The 17,490-nt window shown below is 50.4% G+C and overlaps 10 protein-coding genes across 10 annotated transcripts; 7 read left to right on the plus strand and 3 right to left on the minus strand.

Annotated features, from left to right (window-relative positions):
* Positions 1-759: 759 nt before the first annotated feature.
* Positions 760-1,506, plus strand: N7511_003296 (GNAT family N-acetyltransferase; the record flags this gene model as incomplete). Its single annotated transcript, XM_057125721.1, has 1 exon — positions 760-1,506. One exon carries the CDS (start codon positions 760-762, stop codon positions 1,504-1,506), a length of 747 nt encoding a protein of 248 aa, XP_056987880.1.
* A 296-nt stretch (positions 1,507-1,802) lies between these two features.
* Positions 1,803-2,702, plus strand: N7511_003297 (60S ribosomal protein uL1; the record flags this gene model as incomplete). The annotated part of the gene is made up of 4 exons (XM_057125722.1): positions 1,803-1,821; positions 1,885-2,062; positions 2,182-2,375; positions 2,440-2,702. The coding sequence occupies 4 exons, from the start codon at positions 1,803-1,805 to the stop codon at positions 2,700-2,702; spliced, it is 654 nt and encodes a 217-aa protein (XP_056987881.1).
* Positions 2,703-3,025: 323 nt separating this feature from the next.
* On the minus strand, positions 3,026-4,282 carry N7511_003298 (uncharacterized protein; the record flags this gene model as incomplete). The annotated part of the gene is made up of 1 exon (XM_057125723.1): positions 3,026-4,282. One exon carries the CDS (start codon positions 4,280-4,282, stop codon positions 3,026-3,028), a length of 1,257 nt encoding a protein of 418 aa, XP_056987882.1.
* A 206-nt stretch (positions 4,283-4,488) lies between these two features.
* N7511_003299 (putative proline-rich, actin-associated protein Vrp1) lies at positions 4,489-5,814 on the plus strand (the record flags this gene model as incomplete). Its single annotated transcript, XM_057125724.1, has 2 exons — positions 4,489-4,605; positions 4,681-5,814. 2 exons carry the CDS (start codon positions 4,489-4,491, stop codon positions 5,812-5,814), a joined length of 1,251 nt encoding a protein of 416 aa, XP_056987883.1.
* Positions 5,815-6,401: 587 nt separating this feature from the next.
* N7511_003300 (U6 snRNA-associated Sm-like protein LSm8) lies at positions 6,402-6,759 on the plus strand (the record flags this gene model as incomplete). The annotated part of the gene is made up of 2 exons (XM_057125725.1): positions 6,402-6,426; positions 6,488-6,759. The coding sequence occupies 2 exons, from the start codon at positions 6,402-6,404 to the stop codon at positions 6,757-6,759; spliced, it is 297 nt and encodes a 98-aa protein (XP_056987884.1).
* A 1,302-nt stretch (positions 6,760-8,061) lies between these two features.
* On the plus strand, positions 8,062-9,129 carry N7511_003301 (uncharacterized protein; the record flags this gene model as incomplete). Its single annotated transcript, XM_057125726.1, has 1 exon — positions 8,062-9,129. One exon carries the CDS (start codon positions 8,062-8,064, stop codon positions 9,127-9,129), a length of 1,068 nt encoding a protein of 355 aa, XP_056987885.1.
* A 1,783-nt stretch (positions 9,130-10,912) lies between these two features.
* Positions 10,913-11,689, plus strand: N7511_003302 (kinase-like protein; the record flags this gene model as incomplete). Its single annotated transcript, XM_057125727.1, has 1 exon — positions 10,913-11,689. The coding sequence occupies one exon, from the start codon at positions 10,913-10,915 to the stop codon at positions 11,687-11,689; it is 777 nt and encodes a 258-aa protein (XP_056987886.1).
* A 563-nt stretch (positions 11,690-12,252) lies between these two features.
* N7511_003303 (class I SAM-dependent methyltransferase) lies at positions 12,253-13,191 on the plus strand (the record flags this gene model as incomplete). The annotated part of the gene is made up of 1 exon (XM_057125728.1): positions 12,253-13,191. The coding sequence occupies one exon, from the start codon at positions 12,253-12,255 to the stop codon at positions 13,189-13,191; it is 939 nt and encodes a 312-aa protein (XP_056987887.1).
* A 362-nt stretch (positions 13,192-13,553) lies between these two features.
* N7511_003304 (protein ERV29) lies at positions 13,554-14,789 on the minus strand (the record flags this gene model as incomplete). Its single annotated transcript, XM_057125729.1, has 5 exons — positions 13,554-13,626; positions 13,676-13,740; positions 13,791-14,284; positions 14,383-14,495; positions 14,623-14,789. The coding sequence occupies 5 exons, from the start codon at positions 14,787-14,789 to the stop codon at positions 13,554-13,556; spliced, it is 912 nt and encodes a 303-aa protein (XP_056987888.1).
* Positions 14,790-15,226: 437 nt separating this feature from the next.
* Positions 15,227-16,363, minus strand: N7511_003305 (uncharacterized protein; the record flags this gene model as incomplete). Its single annotated transcript, XM_057125730.1, has 1 exon — positions 15,227-16,363. One exon carries the CDS (start codon positions 16,361-16,363, stop codon positions 15,227-15,229), a length of 1,137 nt encoding a protein of 378 aa, XP_056987889.1.
* Positions 16,364-17,490: the final 1,127 nt, after the last annotated feature.

The raw sequence follows: 17,490 nt of genomic DNA on the forward strand, positions 1-17,490 counted from the left end.
TTTCCAACACGACACTGACCCACAGGTTTTGGGTTGCTTCCAAGGTTGAAACTACTGAGGCCAGATGTTCCTGACTGATGTCCTAGTATCTTGACTCTTTTAAAATGGTGGTTAGGAGCATCAACCACTATGCGTTACCCGTGGCGCTGTTAACGTAATGCGTAAACCGCTGAGCAGCAACGAGAACAAAGCCCACCAGACTATAAGGCCACTAGCCTGTAGGAGACTTTATGTTGACCAGATCTCTATTCGAATTTTTTTAATATAAAGATGCTTGTTGTTAGGAAATGACTTTATCTAGACCAACCTGATTTTCGAGGTCAACAGTCACACCTGTACCCCTTATGGCTGGATCATATTCGATCTCTTCAATATATTTATCCATGAATGACGTATTAAGGAAGATATTATTAATAGATTGCTACACCGGGCCCTCCAATTTTCCGGAGCTAACGCAATACCAAAGCCTGGGCTATCTGGACGTCAATTACTAGTTCTGGACGCCTTCAACCTCGCTGACTAGATTATCATTCTGGTAAAATGTATAGCTAGTTACGAGAAGAGTTTTGCATAAATAATTTAGATCCACTTCTTTAGTTATAGCAAGCGGTTTCCCTGCCTCAGCCTCATATCTGAGCCATGAGTCACCCCGCACTAATACTTCCCAAGTCATTTCATGCGCCGATAGAAACAACTGTATTACACATTCATTCGAGATGCTCATGATACCGTCTTAACTACCCGAATCAAAAGAGCACCATGTCCTCCTTGCCTCTTCCAGAAGCAGTGATGCTTCTCCCAAAGACATTTTCTACGCCGGCTGATCTCGACAACGTCGTCAGTCGCTACAAAGACCTCCGACTCCAAGCTTTATGGTCAGACCCAAATTCATTCTCTTCTACCTATGAGCGAGAGTCACGATTCACTTTCGATACGTGGCGATCTAGAATCCAGAACCCTGTCGCCAAGACATTCGTTGCAGTTATTGATGGCGACGAGAAGATACCAGGCAAAGCTACATGCTTGAATAGTGGGAGGATCGAACATATGATACACGGGGATCTTTCGAAGCTCCTCCAGAGTGAATGGGTCGGCACAGTCAAACTCCTTGGACCGGAGATATGGTCTAAAGAAGGTGTTGATGCAACGCATCGACCCTGGGATCTTTTCACCACGTCAAAAGATACGACTCAAATGGCCTTGAAATCATCTGAATATTCAGCTGCTGATCTTGTTTACCTTGTTGTGGGGATGTTTGTCTCGCCTCACGCTCGACGAAACGGTTATGGTCAGCAGTTGATAGAGGCTGCGGTTGCTCATGTACGTCAAGAAGCAAAATACTTGAAAGCGTCAACTGCTAGCATATTTCTACAGTCCACATATTCAGATACCAGCGCAAGATTGTTTTATCAGCAGATGGGATTTGAAGTGAGAGAAGAGGTGATGATGGATTTGTCACCATACACAGCGATGGCTAGAGATATTAGTCCCCAGATGACTGAGTAGTCTTATGACCACGATATGTACGTAGTTAGTCAAGATCCAGCCTCTCTGACTTGAGAGTATTCTTAAATTATCTCCGTCCAATGTAGAACATTGTATTCCTGATTAGGAATACTTTTGCCTGAGGCATAAAGTGACTCAGCAGAAAATTTAGGGCACCGCTAAGCTATATCAGGACTAGCGCCAGTCCACACCCACAAGCGGAGAAATTCACGGCCCTCGACAATTTCTTTTCTTAAGCATTCAGCGCAGAGCCATACCATAAGAATTTCAACTTCTTTTGGAAGACTGTAGCAATCATGTCGAAGATCACAGTCGGTACGTTTGATACTCTGCTACTCTCTACTTGACTTCATCACTAACTACTCTTCCCTCTTACAGCCGGAGTGCGCCAGAATGTCGAGAACCTTCTCAACTACTCTCTCAATGAGAAGAAGCGTAACTTCACCGAGACCGTTGAGCTCCAGATCGGTCTGAAGAACTACGACCCCCAGCGTGACAAGCGTTTCTCTGGTACCATCAAGCTGCCCACCGTCCCCCGTCCTCAGATGGCCATCTGGTGCGTTTTCCCGACCCCGCGACCCGAAAATCTTTGCCTTCACGAATCCGGAAGCGATGAATTTTGGCACAGCGAAATCATAATACCTGAACCACCGAAGCTAACCTTTCATTCTTTAGTATTCTTGGTGACCAGCACGATCTCGATCGTGCCAAGCACCACGGTCTCGATGCCATGTCCGTTGACGACTTGAAGAAGCTCAACAAGAACAAGAAGCTCATCAAGAAGCTCGCTCGCAAGTACGATGCTTTCCTCGCTTCCGAGGCCCTCATCAAGCAGATTCCCCGTCTGCTCGGTCCCGGTCTCTCCAAGGGTATGTCTTCCTTGAAGCTCCAACGAACAATTCGAAATTTTCGCATACTGACTTTCGTCTACAGCCGGCAAGTTCCCCACCCCCGTTTCCCACGCTGAGGACATGGCCGCCAAGGTTACCGACGTCCGCTCCACCATCAAGTTCCAGCTTAAGAAGGTCCTGTGTCTCGGTGTTGCCATCGGCAACGTCGACATGGAGAAGGAGGCCATTGTTGCCAACCTGATGCTCGCCATCAACTACCTCGTCTCCCTCCTCAAGAAGGGCTGGCAGAACGTTGGCAGCCTTGTCATCAAGGCTTCCATGTCTCCTCCCCACCGCGTCTACTAGATGCTCTGCCGCTTTACTGCGATGGAGTGTATAGTTAGATTGAGAACTGGGTTTAAGTAGTCTCACGACTCAAAAAAATGAAGCTCATACTTGGTCTCAACTTGTGATTTCGTAAAATACTCTTTTGTAAACGTTTATTGGGGGCTAATCTCTCTAGCACTTGTATGTTCAACATGTGTTCGCCACTGCAAATACGAGGGTGTGATGGCATGAAATAATCACCCCAGTCCGAACATGTAGACCAGCTTATTGTAGAATCAATGTTGTACATTACATTGTTGGTAAAAAAAAGTGATACTGTTATGATACATATAGGAACTCCATCACTCCATACCCTCCATAAGTTCTGTCTTATCCAGAATCATGCCGCGCATACCAATAAACTCACGCAGACTCTCCCATTCCTCACCAACCTCTTCACCACGCATATAGGGATCCTTGAAGCCCCATGCAACAGCAACTCTATCCATAGCAGCACGTTCCTCCTCACGCAACCACCGTTGCCGAAGAGGAATACCAGGAATCCACACAACACGCTCCATCTGATCATTAGCCGTCGTGATGGCCAAGATACCCATGGATGATGTACCAGCGACATAAGCCAGCGTCGCGGCGAACGCGATTCCAGTCGCAACATTCGGGTCCATTGTGTTTTGGAAAGTTGCTGCCCATGATGCCACGGCGTAGCAAGCCGCTGGGGCAGCGGCTAGACCAGCCAAGGGAACACCTGCTTTCTTAAAGACCTTCGCGCGGTGGAAGGCCGGTGCGCAGAAGGTGTTGTCAATGATGGCTAACACTAGCGACAGGTTCTTCTGCGCAATGGCAACTTCCAGGGCCTTGTTGGCTAGCTCGGCGGGGATGGCGCTGTTGACGCTCTTAGGGTTCGCTTTGATGAACTTCACTGGGGAGCTGTCCGCCTCTGGCACGGGTTTGTTGGCGTAAAGGTTGAAGATCTCGGGGAAGTGCTCGGCCTGGTGTAGGAGGGTCTGTGTCTCGGTGTAGCACTCGAGGGCCTCGGGTGAAATGAAGACCTTCTCCTCCTTCAGAAGCGCATTGACAATCCGTGAGATCGAGTTTGCCAGTTGCGGGTCTGGCTGCTGTGAGGAATGTGCCTGGCCTTTGCTCTTTGCAGCGTTTTCCTTCTCCTCTAGGTCCAGTAGGGAAGAGATCGCGTTTCCTTTGTCGGCTGATGATCCCTCGCCTTGATATGATGGGGAGACAAGGGCTTTGGCAATTCGCTGGCATCTTTGTAGCAATTCCAACACCACTTCATTGGTAGGCACTGCGTCCGACTTGCGCAAGGCAGCGGCATCCTGCTCAATCGCTTTGATTGCCGCCTTTAGAGTCGTCTCGGCTGAAGCGGAAGCATATCGGCGCGAATTGAGTAAGGGTGAGGTCACAGTCAACCGGCTGCTGCGCTTCAACGCCTGTAAGCGGAAATTGGAGGCCGGAGACCGACTCTCGGGAGTTGGTCGGGATAGAGGGAGATTGCGGCGGGGTGAAGTCGAGAATTGACACAATTGGCATATCGAACCCTTTCGCTGGGCGCCCTTTTGGGCGTTTATCGCGACTCGTTTCATGGTGGTGCGTGGGTGTTGGTAGGTGATTTTCGATGGGAGATGTTCTAAGCGGAGACTTCGCCCCGACGCTGTCCACTTCCCCGTACACCCTGACGTCTTCTTACTTCTCTGCCTAACAACTGTTCATTCCCAATTTGCCCACTCTTACATTTTGATTCTTTTGAACTGACATATCGGATTTGATACTCTTGCTGCTCTTTTCTATCATGCCACCACCACCGCCTCCTCCCCCGCCGCCGCCGCCGGGAGGTTTTGGCGGTCCCCCGCCGCCCCCTCCAGCAAACCTCCCAAATAAAGCGCCAAAAGGGGCAGCTAAAGACCGGGTAAGCTGATAGGAAGCTCAAGCTTGATGTTCACCAGGCCCTTAGTACCAAGGACGGCTGGCTAATTCTCAATAGGGCGCATTACTGTCTGATATCCACAAAGGCGCGAGGCTGAAGAAGGCAGTCACCAATGATCGATCAGCACCTGTAATAGGAAATACAGGAGGAGGAGGCTCTGCCGCTCCTCCTCCTGCGGGTGCGCCTCCAGTTCCTGGTATGAGGCCTCCGGCTGGTCTTGCACCACCTGTTCCCTCCGGCCAAGCCGCGAACCGATTACGAAGCAACAGCGAAGGGGTTTCCGGGGGAGGTGATACGGCTGGTGCACCAGCAGCTCAACTAGGAGGTCTTTTTGCAGGTGGAATGCCCAAGCTACGGAGTCGTGGAGGTGTTGATACAGGAGCCAATCGAGAATCGTCTTATATGTCCGATGGCGAAGCGCGACGACCACCTGCTGCCCCGGCACCTAAACCTCCATCAGCACCCAGACCTCCTGGGGCTAGGCCACCACCCCCTCCGCCATCTACAGAGTCACCTATCGCGCCGGCGGTCAACCCTCTTGTTGCCGGGTTGAAAAAGCCTCCACCAAGACCTGCTTCGAGGCCCTCATCCACGGTCTCTGCACCAGCTGCAAAAGCTCCAGAAGTACCACCTCCGCGCGTACCTCCTCCTCCACCGGGCAAGGTTCCTCCTCCACCCGCGTCGCGAAAACCGTCTGCTGCCCCGCCACCTCCCCCAGCAGCCCCCGCTAGTCGGGCACCTCCCCCTCCGCCGGCTCCATCCAGATCAACACCTCCGCCACCTCCATCAGCACCCCCATCAGCACCATCAGTCGCCGCGCAGGCAGCCCGATCTGCATTGGGACATCATTCACCTTCTGCGCCGCCTCCTCCACCACCTCCCTCGGCTGCCCCAGGAGCTCCGCCACCGCCGCCCCCTTCAGCCCCATCTCCTGTCCCTCGCCCTCCATCTCATGAACCTTTTGCTGCCATGGATCCCAGTGCTTACACACTTACCAATGGCGGATCATCCCCCGCGACAAAGTCTCGCCGTCCTTCAACAAATGGCGTAGTCCGAATAGAAGATACTCGATTCAAGTTCCAAGGCGATGGACTGCTACCCAAGCCACGGCCTTTTGTTGGCGGAGACCGCAGATACCGTGCTGGACGAGGCAGCAGTGTGCCATTGGATTTGGCTGCTTTGAGAGGCTGATTCGAGTGCATGGGAAATTGCGGGCGATATCGTGCACACATAGTCAACTGCTATACATATATTTTTCTCACTAGAGCTTGGTGTAAATCATTAATGCTGTAGCAACCTCTAGAGCTGTTGCTACCCATGTAGGTCATAAATATATCGATCAGTGAAGCAGTCTGTTGTATAGTCCAAGCTAAGCTTCCTGCACGTGATCGAGTCGGAGATGTCAATGGAAAACTACAAAGTCAAGTCCAACCAGTACTGACCATTGCGCAAGTCTTGTCATCCGCTAATGTTTTATTGTCTACGGAAACTCCACTTTACAATTTGATACCCTCTCCGCTTTTGCTCTCATTTCCCATTGGACTGGCGCGATCTTGCAACACAGCTTTGACAGCTTCATTCCCCTCCAACAAACGTCACGATTAGATTGAAGTGAACGACAGCTTCTTTTCCGCCTACCCAGCACGATACGAATACCATAGGCTCAGCGGCAGGAGCAGAGTTGAGCTTGACACAAGAAGCAATACACGACCAGAGAGTGCATCTTAAACTCAACTGACCCGAAACTCGATATTCTCTACACTGTTCAACCGCCCACCATGTCCCTCAGCCATTACATCAACAGTGAGTTTTACAGCGCGCCTCCGGTTACACCGTAAGGTCCACAGCTAACCTGCGCAAACAGAGCAAGTCCTTATTCTCACCGTGGACGGCCGCACACTCCTCGGTACTCTGCTGTCAACCGATCAACTCACCAACCTCGTCCTTTCCAATACCATTGAACGCATCATCCGCACCCCAGACGATGACGAGCCTTCATCTCAAATCGAGCACGGCCTGTACTTGATCCGTGGAGATAATGTGGTAATGTGCGGCGAAATCGACGAGAAAATCGACGGCGACATCGACTGGACCAAGGTAAAGGGCGAGGTAATCAGGGACACGAAAAATGCATGAGCAACTGCTCCGTGAGGATCTTTTCGTTTGTCGATTTTTCGGGCGTTCTGGGAGGGATATCATTTGCATGCGATATAATGATCCAGCGAGGCGATCACTCGGGCCTGGAGTTTGCTGGTTTTGCGAATGACCCTTGACCATATCATCCACATCCACCGTGGGGTGTGACTCTACGCGCTTGTCTGTTGGTGTTGAATGTCGGTCCACCGTTTGACATGTTTCCCCTGGCGATCTACGAGCTGTGGACTTGCTACACCATGCATTGATGTCACCCAATAGCTTACATATCAGGGTTCACATGAGTTTGCCATAGCTCGTGGATTTCGCATTGGTCAACTGAGCTTTGCGGGGGTCAGAGCACAGAGACTGGCAACAGGGGTCGGATTGTACTCCATTCACCGAGTATGAGGCGAGAGGCTGGGGCCTAAACCCCCTACGTTCTTCGAGCAGAAGAATGTACGATTCTACATTGCATCTAGGGGCTTGCATAATCACTACATTTCTGCCTTTCTATCTTTCCATCTTTCCATTCTTCCGTCTTTCTGCCCGATGATTTCTTTATCTCTCCTTTTCTGGAGATTAAACGTTTGCGGACCCGTCTCTACTCCACGCGGCAAGACGCCAAGGCTTAAAACAGGGGAAAATGTTATAGAATTCACACTAACGAGAAGTAATTTACTTGGTGCTCTGGGCATTCGTACAGCAAGTCAGCATTCAGGTCGAGGGTCCCTGGCGTCCCGGATCGCCCCTTGACACCTAACAGGGCAGTTCCGGTGGCAATGTGAGGTGTACATATGAGCTGGCTTACTGGCCGTCCACTGAACTTGACGTAGACAGCCAACAGTGCGATATCCAGGGTAATACTGTAGAGTCCCAAGTAGAGCGGTCAGTCAGTGCATAAGCAGTTGGGCTGCAAGCAGCGAGTAGGGAGAGAAAGGCGAAACACAGGCAGAAAGAACCGACCCCCTCAAACCTCCTAATTGCGTTTCGTCTTTCTTCCCCCTCCCCCTACTCTTACTCTCTTACTCTCTCTCTCTCTCTTCTTCAATTATTCCTTACCTTTGCATCTTCATTTTAAGGATCGCTGGGCGATCTCTCAATTCCTCTGTTCCCCGTTTCCGCAGTATTCCCCCTATCCGCTCCACTCAGTCCCCATGTGTCCGATAGTACGACTGCAACACAACGAGCGAATACCGGGTCAAATCCAGCAGTCTTCCCGGGCTGTCAGCCCATCGTGAACGTCTGTTTACCCTAACAGTCAGGAATCAATTCTATTCTGAATAATCGCCCCCCGCGTCGGCCATGTGGCTCTATCGGGGCGCCCAGTCCGCGGTCTTCTACTACGCTACTTGCACCCCCTGCGCCGAGGGCGTTGACCGTCGAAAACGTAAGAAGGATGCCATCCGGGCACAGCGAAAGAGGGAGAAATGTGACGAGATCGTGACCGACCAACCCCGGCCCTTCCCGCAACCAACTCCCTTCAGCACCAATGTCGGCTGGCGTGAGGAGATCTCCTTGGGCCCTGGGCCTCCAGCCCGCAGAGGTGGTCCTCGACACAACAATCACCGGACCGATAGTTGGCATACCGACCAGAGTTCGCAGTTGAAAAAGGACAAGAGTGGTAGTTTGATGCACCCGCTCGGGGAGAAGTGGAAGTCTATGCGATACCAGCGAGAAGATGAACCGCTTTGGGGCCAGGAAGTGCAAGGCTCTTCAATTGGCTTCTCTGGTCGTGGTCGTGCGGATCCGAACGAAACCTCGAAGTATTACAGCGCCCGTGCACCACCTGTGAATGATCTTCACCCACCTATTGTTAGTGGACCCTGCAGCCGCGCTGAAACAAGATGGATGCTACAGCCGCCACCAAGCGCCCGAGTCATGGCCGGAAAAGAAAGCTTCAACAGGCCGGCTCGTGACAGTGTCGGTGGAGCGGCTGACGAGCAGTGTTCCAAGGCAACGAAGAACGTGGCCAAGGAAGAGACCAACAATTCTGGTCAAGGTTCGTCTGATATCACAGAGGAACCAGTACCACGCCTCCCATCTTTAACTCGACTCCGTGTAAGCAACGATGATTTCGACCCGACATTACATTCTCGGTCCGACTCTATGTTCTCTACCAATACCGATGACCGATCTCCCAGTATGGATTGGAAGTACCCAGAGACCCCTAGATCGCGGCCACAGTCAAAAGCCACAGATGACTATGATAAGGTCTACCGTCCACAGATCTCCAAAACGCTTTCCACAATGCACAAGGACAATAAAAATATCCACCTACTGCATCTGGAGATCAACGACAATGACCGCGATGAAGTCGGTCTGGGCTCGTTACAACCTATCCGCCCTTGGCGCTGGAGCATGGACATCTAAACGCCTTTAGCTCACCATCCGACCCCCCAACACTTTCAAATCCTACTCTCTATTCAGCTCCCCTATCGTTCTACTTACCAGGCGTTCGAAGCATTACCACCAGCGAGCATTGATTTTCTTCTTCTATCCGTGGTTCGTCACATCCACACTGCGTTGCTGAGTGGTCACATTGATCTCTCACATTCTACACACCTGCTGTTAAGACCTTGATTCAACACAATCTGGGCACGTACCTGGCCGGTCCAGTACAAAAAGGACAACGCAACTGCAAAATATCAAAAATGCGGGCCAGTCCCCACGACAGCATCCTCTCGACCTATCATTCTCCTCCATTCTTTTCTTATCTTTTTGTTTCTGCGCATTTTGCGACTTGATTTTCTGATCCGTTCACACTCCCTTCCCTAGATACTTTTTTTCCTTCTCCCCTGTACCATAATCACTCCCTATCCCGTGGGTTGCCAGTACATAGTGCTCTATCAATTTATGTTTACCTCTACAATGCACTGTCGGTGTTGGATGTCCCTGTCAGTCTACTTTGGAATGGACTTGGATATATCTTTTTGAAATCTACCTCACGTCTCGCGAGGGTTTTGTATCCATGAACGCGATGTGTGCCAAGTTCGTTTACCTAAGGCGTATCGTGATAGACAAGTCTTATAATATCGTTTTCCACACACAAATTACCATCCCTTCCCTAATTAGATCTCTAGATATCAAAGTTTATATCTGTGTTTGAGCCGTAGATCTCCAATGTTATTATCAATCGTTGTTTCTATAATTAAACGTTGAAGTTATGGATGTTTGTGGAAATATTTTCTAGATTTATGTAATTCTAGAAAATGGTCAGAGAAATCTATTTTCCGTCATCATCTCTTCTGAGATGTCTATTCTTGTGAGGTTGCTTTATTTATAGTTCTAATAGAGTTTCCTAGTATGTCCTTGGAAGTTAGGTGTTGTCATATGTAAGCTCCTCTAATTAAACTTGGTTTGGGGTTGTGTCGAAAAACTACTTGTGTCTTAAGTGTTGTTTAGACATGAGCTTTCTTTTATCAAGTCTGTTAATCATAAATCTTCAGGTCATTGTTCTAATATTGTCTTTTCCGTATCTAGTCTGATCATATATTGATATGCTTGCCATCTGATATCTTATTTTCTGATACATCTTATGATCTAAGCCTATTCTCTATTATAGTGGTATTTCTTGTCTATGGAACGCTCTGTGTATGAATATACTATTGTTTATAATGATTATACTGACTATGTCCAACAATAATAGCTTCTTCTTTCCTAGGAGGTAATTTCGTGATATAGGAAGGTTTATGGTTATATTCCAATGAACCCCAGGGGTTTAGATGAGATATATCAGGACTTACCCCGATACTCCATTTTCTTGCCCATTAAATGGCTTGCCGTATAGATTATCTAAAGATGGTGCCGGTTTCAATAGTCTCAAATAGATTTATTTCAGAAGCTGGTCAACCACACCACCCACACCACCCACCATTATATTGTCGAGTGAGCCCAAGTCTCGCTGACTGTTAGCCTTGCGACAGCAGGCAAAACTCCTGGGCTATACAAATGGTCCGAACGCAAGCCAATCCCACAGGAGCCATGTGTAATATCACGTGCAGTACCCTATACTACAGCATTCCCTAGAACCGAACAAGGAGAGCTTTCCCAAAATACAACCGCTCAACTCATCTCCAATAACCCCCAAGCTGCATCTCTTCCAATTGCTTTGTAGCAGCACCACCTTCTATCTGGATCGATAACTTGGCTTAACATGGAGATTGTGCAAAAGAACGAGGCCTTCAAGAGAGTTGATGGTAAAATGAAGTTTTCATACGTTCAGGTTTTTGTCCAGCAAGACGGTATTCTCTATTCCGGGAAATGGACAAATCGACTAGTCCTACCGAAGAACTTGGAAGATCTCCAAGAAGTTCAGCGAATTCCAACGGAGCATAGGGGACCAGAGATGAGGACAACTTGGTCCGCAGTCTACGTGAAAACGCCAAATCTTCTCGCCTATGCCAATAGCGACCTCGAAAGCCAAATTGCCCGTGAGGTTGACGTATGCGAGATCCTTCGCAAGCACCCGCATCCGAATAACGCGACTTACTACGGCTGTAACGAGACCCATGGTCGAGTCTCTGGACTATGCTTCAAGCGATATACGGCTACGCTACTTGAAAGGGTGAATCCTCGAGGCTTAGGCAAGAAAGCGTTCCTTTCAAGTGAGCGTGAGCTAGTAAACGATGAGATAAAAACAAGCTTAGGAGGCCTTTTAGCTGGCATCGAACATCTCCACTCACTTGGTCTTGTGCACAACGACGTGAACCCTTCAAATATTATGCTTGACCAAGATGGTATGCTCGTTCTTGTCGATTTTGATAGCTGCCGTTATATCGGAGAACCATTGCGCAGCACCGGGTCAAAAAGGACGCACCATTGGCATGACCCTTCTATCGATACCTCGCTAGAAAAGAATGATTTGGATGCTTTTGAAGATCTACAAACTTGGCTTACTGGATCAGTGGATGATGTGTTCAATTTTGAATGAACTTGTTTTATGTAGGGCTAATTGCAGATTTTATAGATCTGCTACCTACCCAGAAGTCTCTGGTCACTGTTGTAGTTTATCTTGTTTATTGGTGCGGACAGGTTGGCAGATGGGTTGATTATGATACTCTTCAATCAGAGCGCTCTCTTTGATTGAATTGTTTTCTTTCAAGATCCACTTGATCAGAAATTCTCTATAAATTCAACAACCTACCCAGTACGCGCATTTCTGTTCGTCGTATCAATATCAACATCCCCATTCCCAGAATTTAAATATTTCAATCTCCATCCCAAACAGAGAACTGGAGCTGTACAATCAATTTAGCACATACGACTCCTTGACATCTAGGCTACAATCAGTCCAACGCCATAAGCAGCTTCCCTCCAGAAGAATCGGACATAGTCCCTCCTCCGATATCCCCGAGCGCATCTGCCGAGATCCGACCAGAGTTGCTCCTCTTCTAGACTCGACTTGACTCCGACTCAATCCCTCCTGCATCTCTGTCAACACCCAAATTCCAAACCCTGAACCCCCAACCCCAAATCCTAAACAAACCCACCAAAATGCCCCCAGAAGCAACCTTCAAGTCCTACACGCCAACCCAAGGCCAAACATACGCCCAGGCCCGCAGCACCTACCACCCAAACTTCTACAAAACCCTCCTAACCCACCACGCCAAAACAGGAGGCCAAACCCAAACCCTGATAGACGTCGGCTGCGGGCCAGGCCCCGCAACCCGCGATCTAGGCGTCCATTTCGACCGCGCTGTCGGGTTCGATGCGTCACCTGGTATGGTTGAGACGGCGAAGACGCTGGGTGGGAGTGGTTCCGGGCCAGATGTCGAATTCTACGTTTCCGGCGCGGAGGAGTTGGGACGGGACATCGAGGGATTGGGGATTGAGGATGGAAGTGTGGATTTGATTACGGCGGCTACGGCAGCTCATTGGTTTGACATGCCTCGGTTCTGGAAACGGGCCGGCGAGTTGTTGAGACCCGGTGGTACAGTGGCGATTTGGACGATGAATGTTGATGGGCCGAGTGGGGATATGCCTAATGGTGATGCTATCCGTGCTGCGTTGGATGTGATCCGGGCACGAGAGCTGGAGCCGTTTATTCAGGACGGGAATCGGCTTGTACGGGGTCTCTATGTTGCGTTGCCTTTGCCTTGGGACTGTGGCGCTGAGGGGTTTGACCAGGAGAGCTTTGTTCGACTGGAGTGGGGGACGGAGGGGGGATTTGATGCTCGTGTGGCGGGGAATGAGTTTCTCTTGCATGGTGAGAAAGTGATGAGTTTGGATACTTTTGAGGTTTCTATGGGCACTGCTAGTCCGATTACGAGATGGCGAGAGGCGCATCCGGATTTAGTGGGCACTGAAAAGGATGTGATCCGGTTGATGAGGAGGGAGATTGAGAGGTGTTTGAGAGAGGCGGGGGTTCCTGAGGAGGAGATGGTGGTGAAGGGAAAAGGAGATGGAGTTTTGTTAATGGTCAAGAAGAACTAGATCGTATAACTTAAACTCAAGAGAGTGTACTGTATCAGGTGCATTAAACTCGGATGAATGCAATTCAAATGCATGAAAAACATCGTATGCAGGTAGACAACATGTCTTTTTGATCTCGAGACCATGACGCAAAATTCGAAAACAATATGAGAGCACGAGTAACTTCATCGGCTCCAAAAATCCCAAATGCAAAGAACGCCCATCACGGACAGGCCTCAACTAGTCAAAATTTGAGGGAGACTAGAGGCTCGGAGCCCGCAGAGCTCTGTGACGCCATTGTTTTTCAACTGACTTGATGTTGTTTGTCGGCTCAGATTCCGTGACTTAAAAAGAGAGAAGGGAGAGGATCTATCCCATCTACCCTAGTAGACCTTCTTCTTCTCGTCCATGCTCAATTGGCCGGGGCCCATGTTAACCAGGAGGAGCAGACCACCACTGATGTTGGTTAGAATTGAACTTAATGTGGGGATTGAGGAGTACATACACAATCGACAAGATTTGGAAGAAGTCGTACTTGGCGAAGTCCTTGTGAGGGTGGTGGGCGTGGAGCTGGGAATTGTCAGTAATTAGATAGGCGAATCTTGGGCAGAAATACTAACAGTCCAGAAGTTGTTGACGAAAACGTTGAACAAGCTCAGCAGAACAACCAGCATGATAGCACTCCACTTGGCCTTGAAGCCAACAATGACCATGACGCAAGCAACGAGACCGAACAAGCTGACAATGATGCGCCAGAAGCTCCACTCGCCGGAGAAGACAAAGCCAATGAACAGGAAGATCAGAAGCACACGACCAGCGAACTGGACGTACATCTTGCGATCCTTTTCATCAAGCTGAGGCAAACCAGCGGGAACGAACTTCTTGCGCACCCACGAGTCCGAAAGAACCATAAGTAAGCCACCAACAACACTCAAGTTGCGGAGGAAGAAGTTCAAGTCGAAGATGAGACCGTATCCGAGGCCCTGTGTGATAACAACAGCCAGCAGACCAGCCACGGCGAACTCAGTGCGCTTGCGGGCGATGACGAGGGACGAGCAAACAGCCATGGCAATGACGTTGACAATCAGGAAGGTGTGTGTGAGGCCCCAGGGAACTATAATCAGCGCAAACATCGCGTTAGACACAATCTATCTGATGATGTGGGCCTCGGCCTGGGGCGCGCGGATCAGGGTCCGAGCAGAGGGTTCTTACTCTTCCGGAAATCACGGAGATAGAGGAGCTGGTCGTTCCATTGTGTGATGATGCGCAGCGAGTCCTCGATGAAGGTGACGACAATCAGGAATCGGCCGATGGCGGGAAGATACCTGAGAAAAAGAACACGGTGTCAGTGCATGTTTGAGGATCCCTTGTTTTGAGGCTTCTCGCGACTCGAGCCACACACAGCGCGAAAAATCGAGTATGTCGAGTCGAGAGGGTGCAAACAACACGTACGGCTTCACAGGATCGGCCATTGTGTCCAGCCAGTCTTCAATCTTGCTTGTCTGCTCGCGAATGGCGTCGAGCGGACTAGGGTCATTGGTGGCATCTGCGCTACCGGGCCCTCCGAACGGGTTTTGGTGGCCGAGGTTGTAGCCCGCGGTGCCACGAATCTGGGCCATGGTGTAGGTAGAGAATTGAAAGAGAGATGAAGGTGAAGAGGGTTGAGGAGGAGGAGAGGTGTAAATACTAGGGTGGAGCTGTATACAAAGCCACTTCAGGCCACGATGCCCGGAACTCGCCGCTAAACCGCATTAGGAATAGTGACGACACAACATTGATATGCTATTTGAGTCTCTACATTCCTGCGCTTTTATTGCATAAAGATGGTTTCATTGCAATAGCTAGAATCAAAACATACAAATCAGATCCCGCAATTCTGCTTTTTTTCACGGTCCTGGTCCATAGCTGGGGATTCCGCCAAATTCGCTGTTACATGTAATGCGACCTCCAGCCCTCATCGAAGGGAGGGTGTTTAAAACACCCACATAACGCCAAAAAAAATCAAACAATGGGTAATAAATACAGGTCAGAAGATACAACGTGACCGGGATAAAAATCAAGCAGCCCAGTCAGAGTCCAAGGGGTGACCCTTCTCGCGGGAGCGATAGATATCAGGGAGGTAGGTAGGGGTCACGGTCACGCGCGGCTCGACGGGGACAGGGGCCACAGGGGCGGACTGGTTCTCCGAGGCGCTGGTCTCACTGACACTCTCGTCGGTCTTTCCGCCCTTCTTCTTGGGGGCCTTCTTGGAGACAGTGGTCCATTCATCGTCACCGTTGGCAACGCCAAGTTGGCGCATCTGCTCCTCCTCAGAGGGGAGGTTCTGGGCCCACTTCTTGGGCTGAGCAGGCTCCTCAAAGGTGTCCAAAACAGTAGAGGCGGGGACGACGGGGGCAACAGAGGCAACAGGGGCGGGGGCAGCGTGAGCACCGTTGGTGACGGCCTTCTTCTTTTCCTGTGTTTGCCAGGCGTTGGTATCGGGAGTGGACCGAGCAGCTTCACGACGCTCGAACTCGCGAGCGGTATGCAGCTGCTTCTCGAGAAGCTTCTTGCGCTCAACCTCGGCCTCCTGGACCTGCTGCTTGCGGGCCTCGTTCTTGAGGCGGTTCTGGCGCTGTTTCTTGGTCTCAACTTCCTTGAAGCTCTGGACCTTCTGCTTCTTGGGCTGGTTCTCAACGTTGCCGGTAACACGAAGGACATTGGCGGCGGGGGCGGGGGCCTCGAGCATGTCGGAGACGTAGCCGGCGGAGGAAGTAGCGTTCACCCGAGGAGAGGGAGCAGGGGACAGATCATCGTCACCCTCGGCGCCGGTGGTGGAGGAGGCACGGGTGTCGCTGACCTCGAGCTGAGAAGCCTTCTTGGTCTTCTTCTTCTGGCTCTTGGAGGGAGCGGGCTGAGCGGGGGCACCAGTCTTGATTCCAGCCATGCGGCGGGCCATTTCCTTGTGGTCAATCTCGGCGTCGACCTTCTCATCCTCGGTGGTGGGAGGGGAGACCACGGTCTGAACCTCGGGCTTCTTAGCCTCGGCAGGCTTAGACTTGCGCTTCGCCTTCTTGGGGGCTACTGTAGTCTCGGTCTTCTCGACGACAGATCGCACCACGGTCTTGGCCTTGGGGGCGTTGCCATTGGTGTAGTACCATCCCAGGCCACCTGCTACAACGAGCAGGATTGCCCAGCTGATGTATGGGTTCATTGTGCTGTGCACTCATTAGTCAGTACCATCAAGACCAGTAGTGGATAACTCCAACTTACTATCAGACGGAAGCCTGTCAGGGGAGGATGAATGAGAGGTAGGATCAGGAGTTGGAGACGTGACGAAAGTCTGAGCAAGCGTGGGTGCGTTAGCATGCGCATTCGAGATTGAGAAGATTGCGACAGTAACTCACCAGCGTGCTCGTCGTGAAAGTCAGTAGCGAAGCTCACAGATGAAAACTCCGGAGAATTGATCGACACTATGCGACCCGGGACAGATTGCCAGAATGGAAATCCAACTCGGGGCGGTGTTGTTGTCAAATGCTCAATGGGTCGTGTCGAGGGAATTCAGACGTCGGGATAAGGGACAGCTGGCGTGAAAGAAAGAGCGCAATGGCGCAAAAGAACGTGAAGTGAGGGAGAGGGAAAGGAGAGGAGTCGAGAAAAGGACAGAGTGATTCAAAGGGGCCGTGTCACGTATTGTAATGGTAAACTTGGCCACCAAGACCTTGGCTTTGATATTGGCCCATCTAGAACTATTTGGTGTTTCTTGGTTGGTACAAGGGTGTTTCTTCTGTCTTATTTGTTACTCAATTTCTTGACTCCATTCCAAGGTTGTTTGAGCGATTGCGTCCACTATTGTGTACTGAATCTCGGTCTCCCACTGTCAAGTAAATTACTGTATGGTTGTAAGGCCACGTCTCCGCCTTTAGTTTCTCCGCCTTCTCTTTATATCTCGGCTGTGTTTACTCTCTTCCCGAAGCTTCATGGATCTCCCATAGAATCGCACTCCCTTGCAGAAGCCCTCGCGCTGGCCACGAGGTTATGAAGAGAATGCACGGCTATGGGGGCTAGGTTTTGCGTACATACCTGGCCACCACTGTAGTACTCATCATCCGAGAACAATTGCAGCTGATCTGTCATTGGTCCCCCTGGCCATACACCTGCATGGGGTGGCGTCTTGTACATATCGTGCAGGTATTCCCGACATCCGGAGCAACCCAAACTGACACCTATGTCCAAGCGCTCAGAGCACAGCTCCTGGAAGAACCGTGCTGTGGTTGAGCTACTTGTGGGCCCGTGTATCCGGGGAGGCAACAAGAATGTTATGACGAAAAGTGTAACGTT

This window comes from Penicillium nucicola (assembly GCF_028828085.1).
Source record: "Penicillium nucicola strain IBT 29836 chromosome Unknown utg000002l, whole genome shotgun sequence".
NCBI classification, from domain to species: domain Eukaryota; kingdom Fungi; phylum Ascomycota; class Eurotiomycetes; order Eurotiales; family Aspergillaceae; genus Penicillium; species Penicillium nucicola.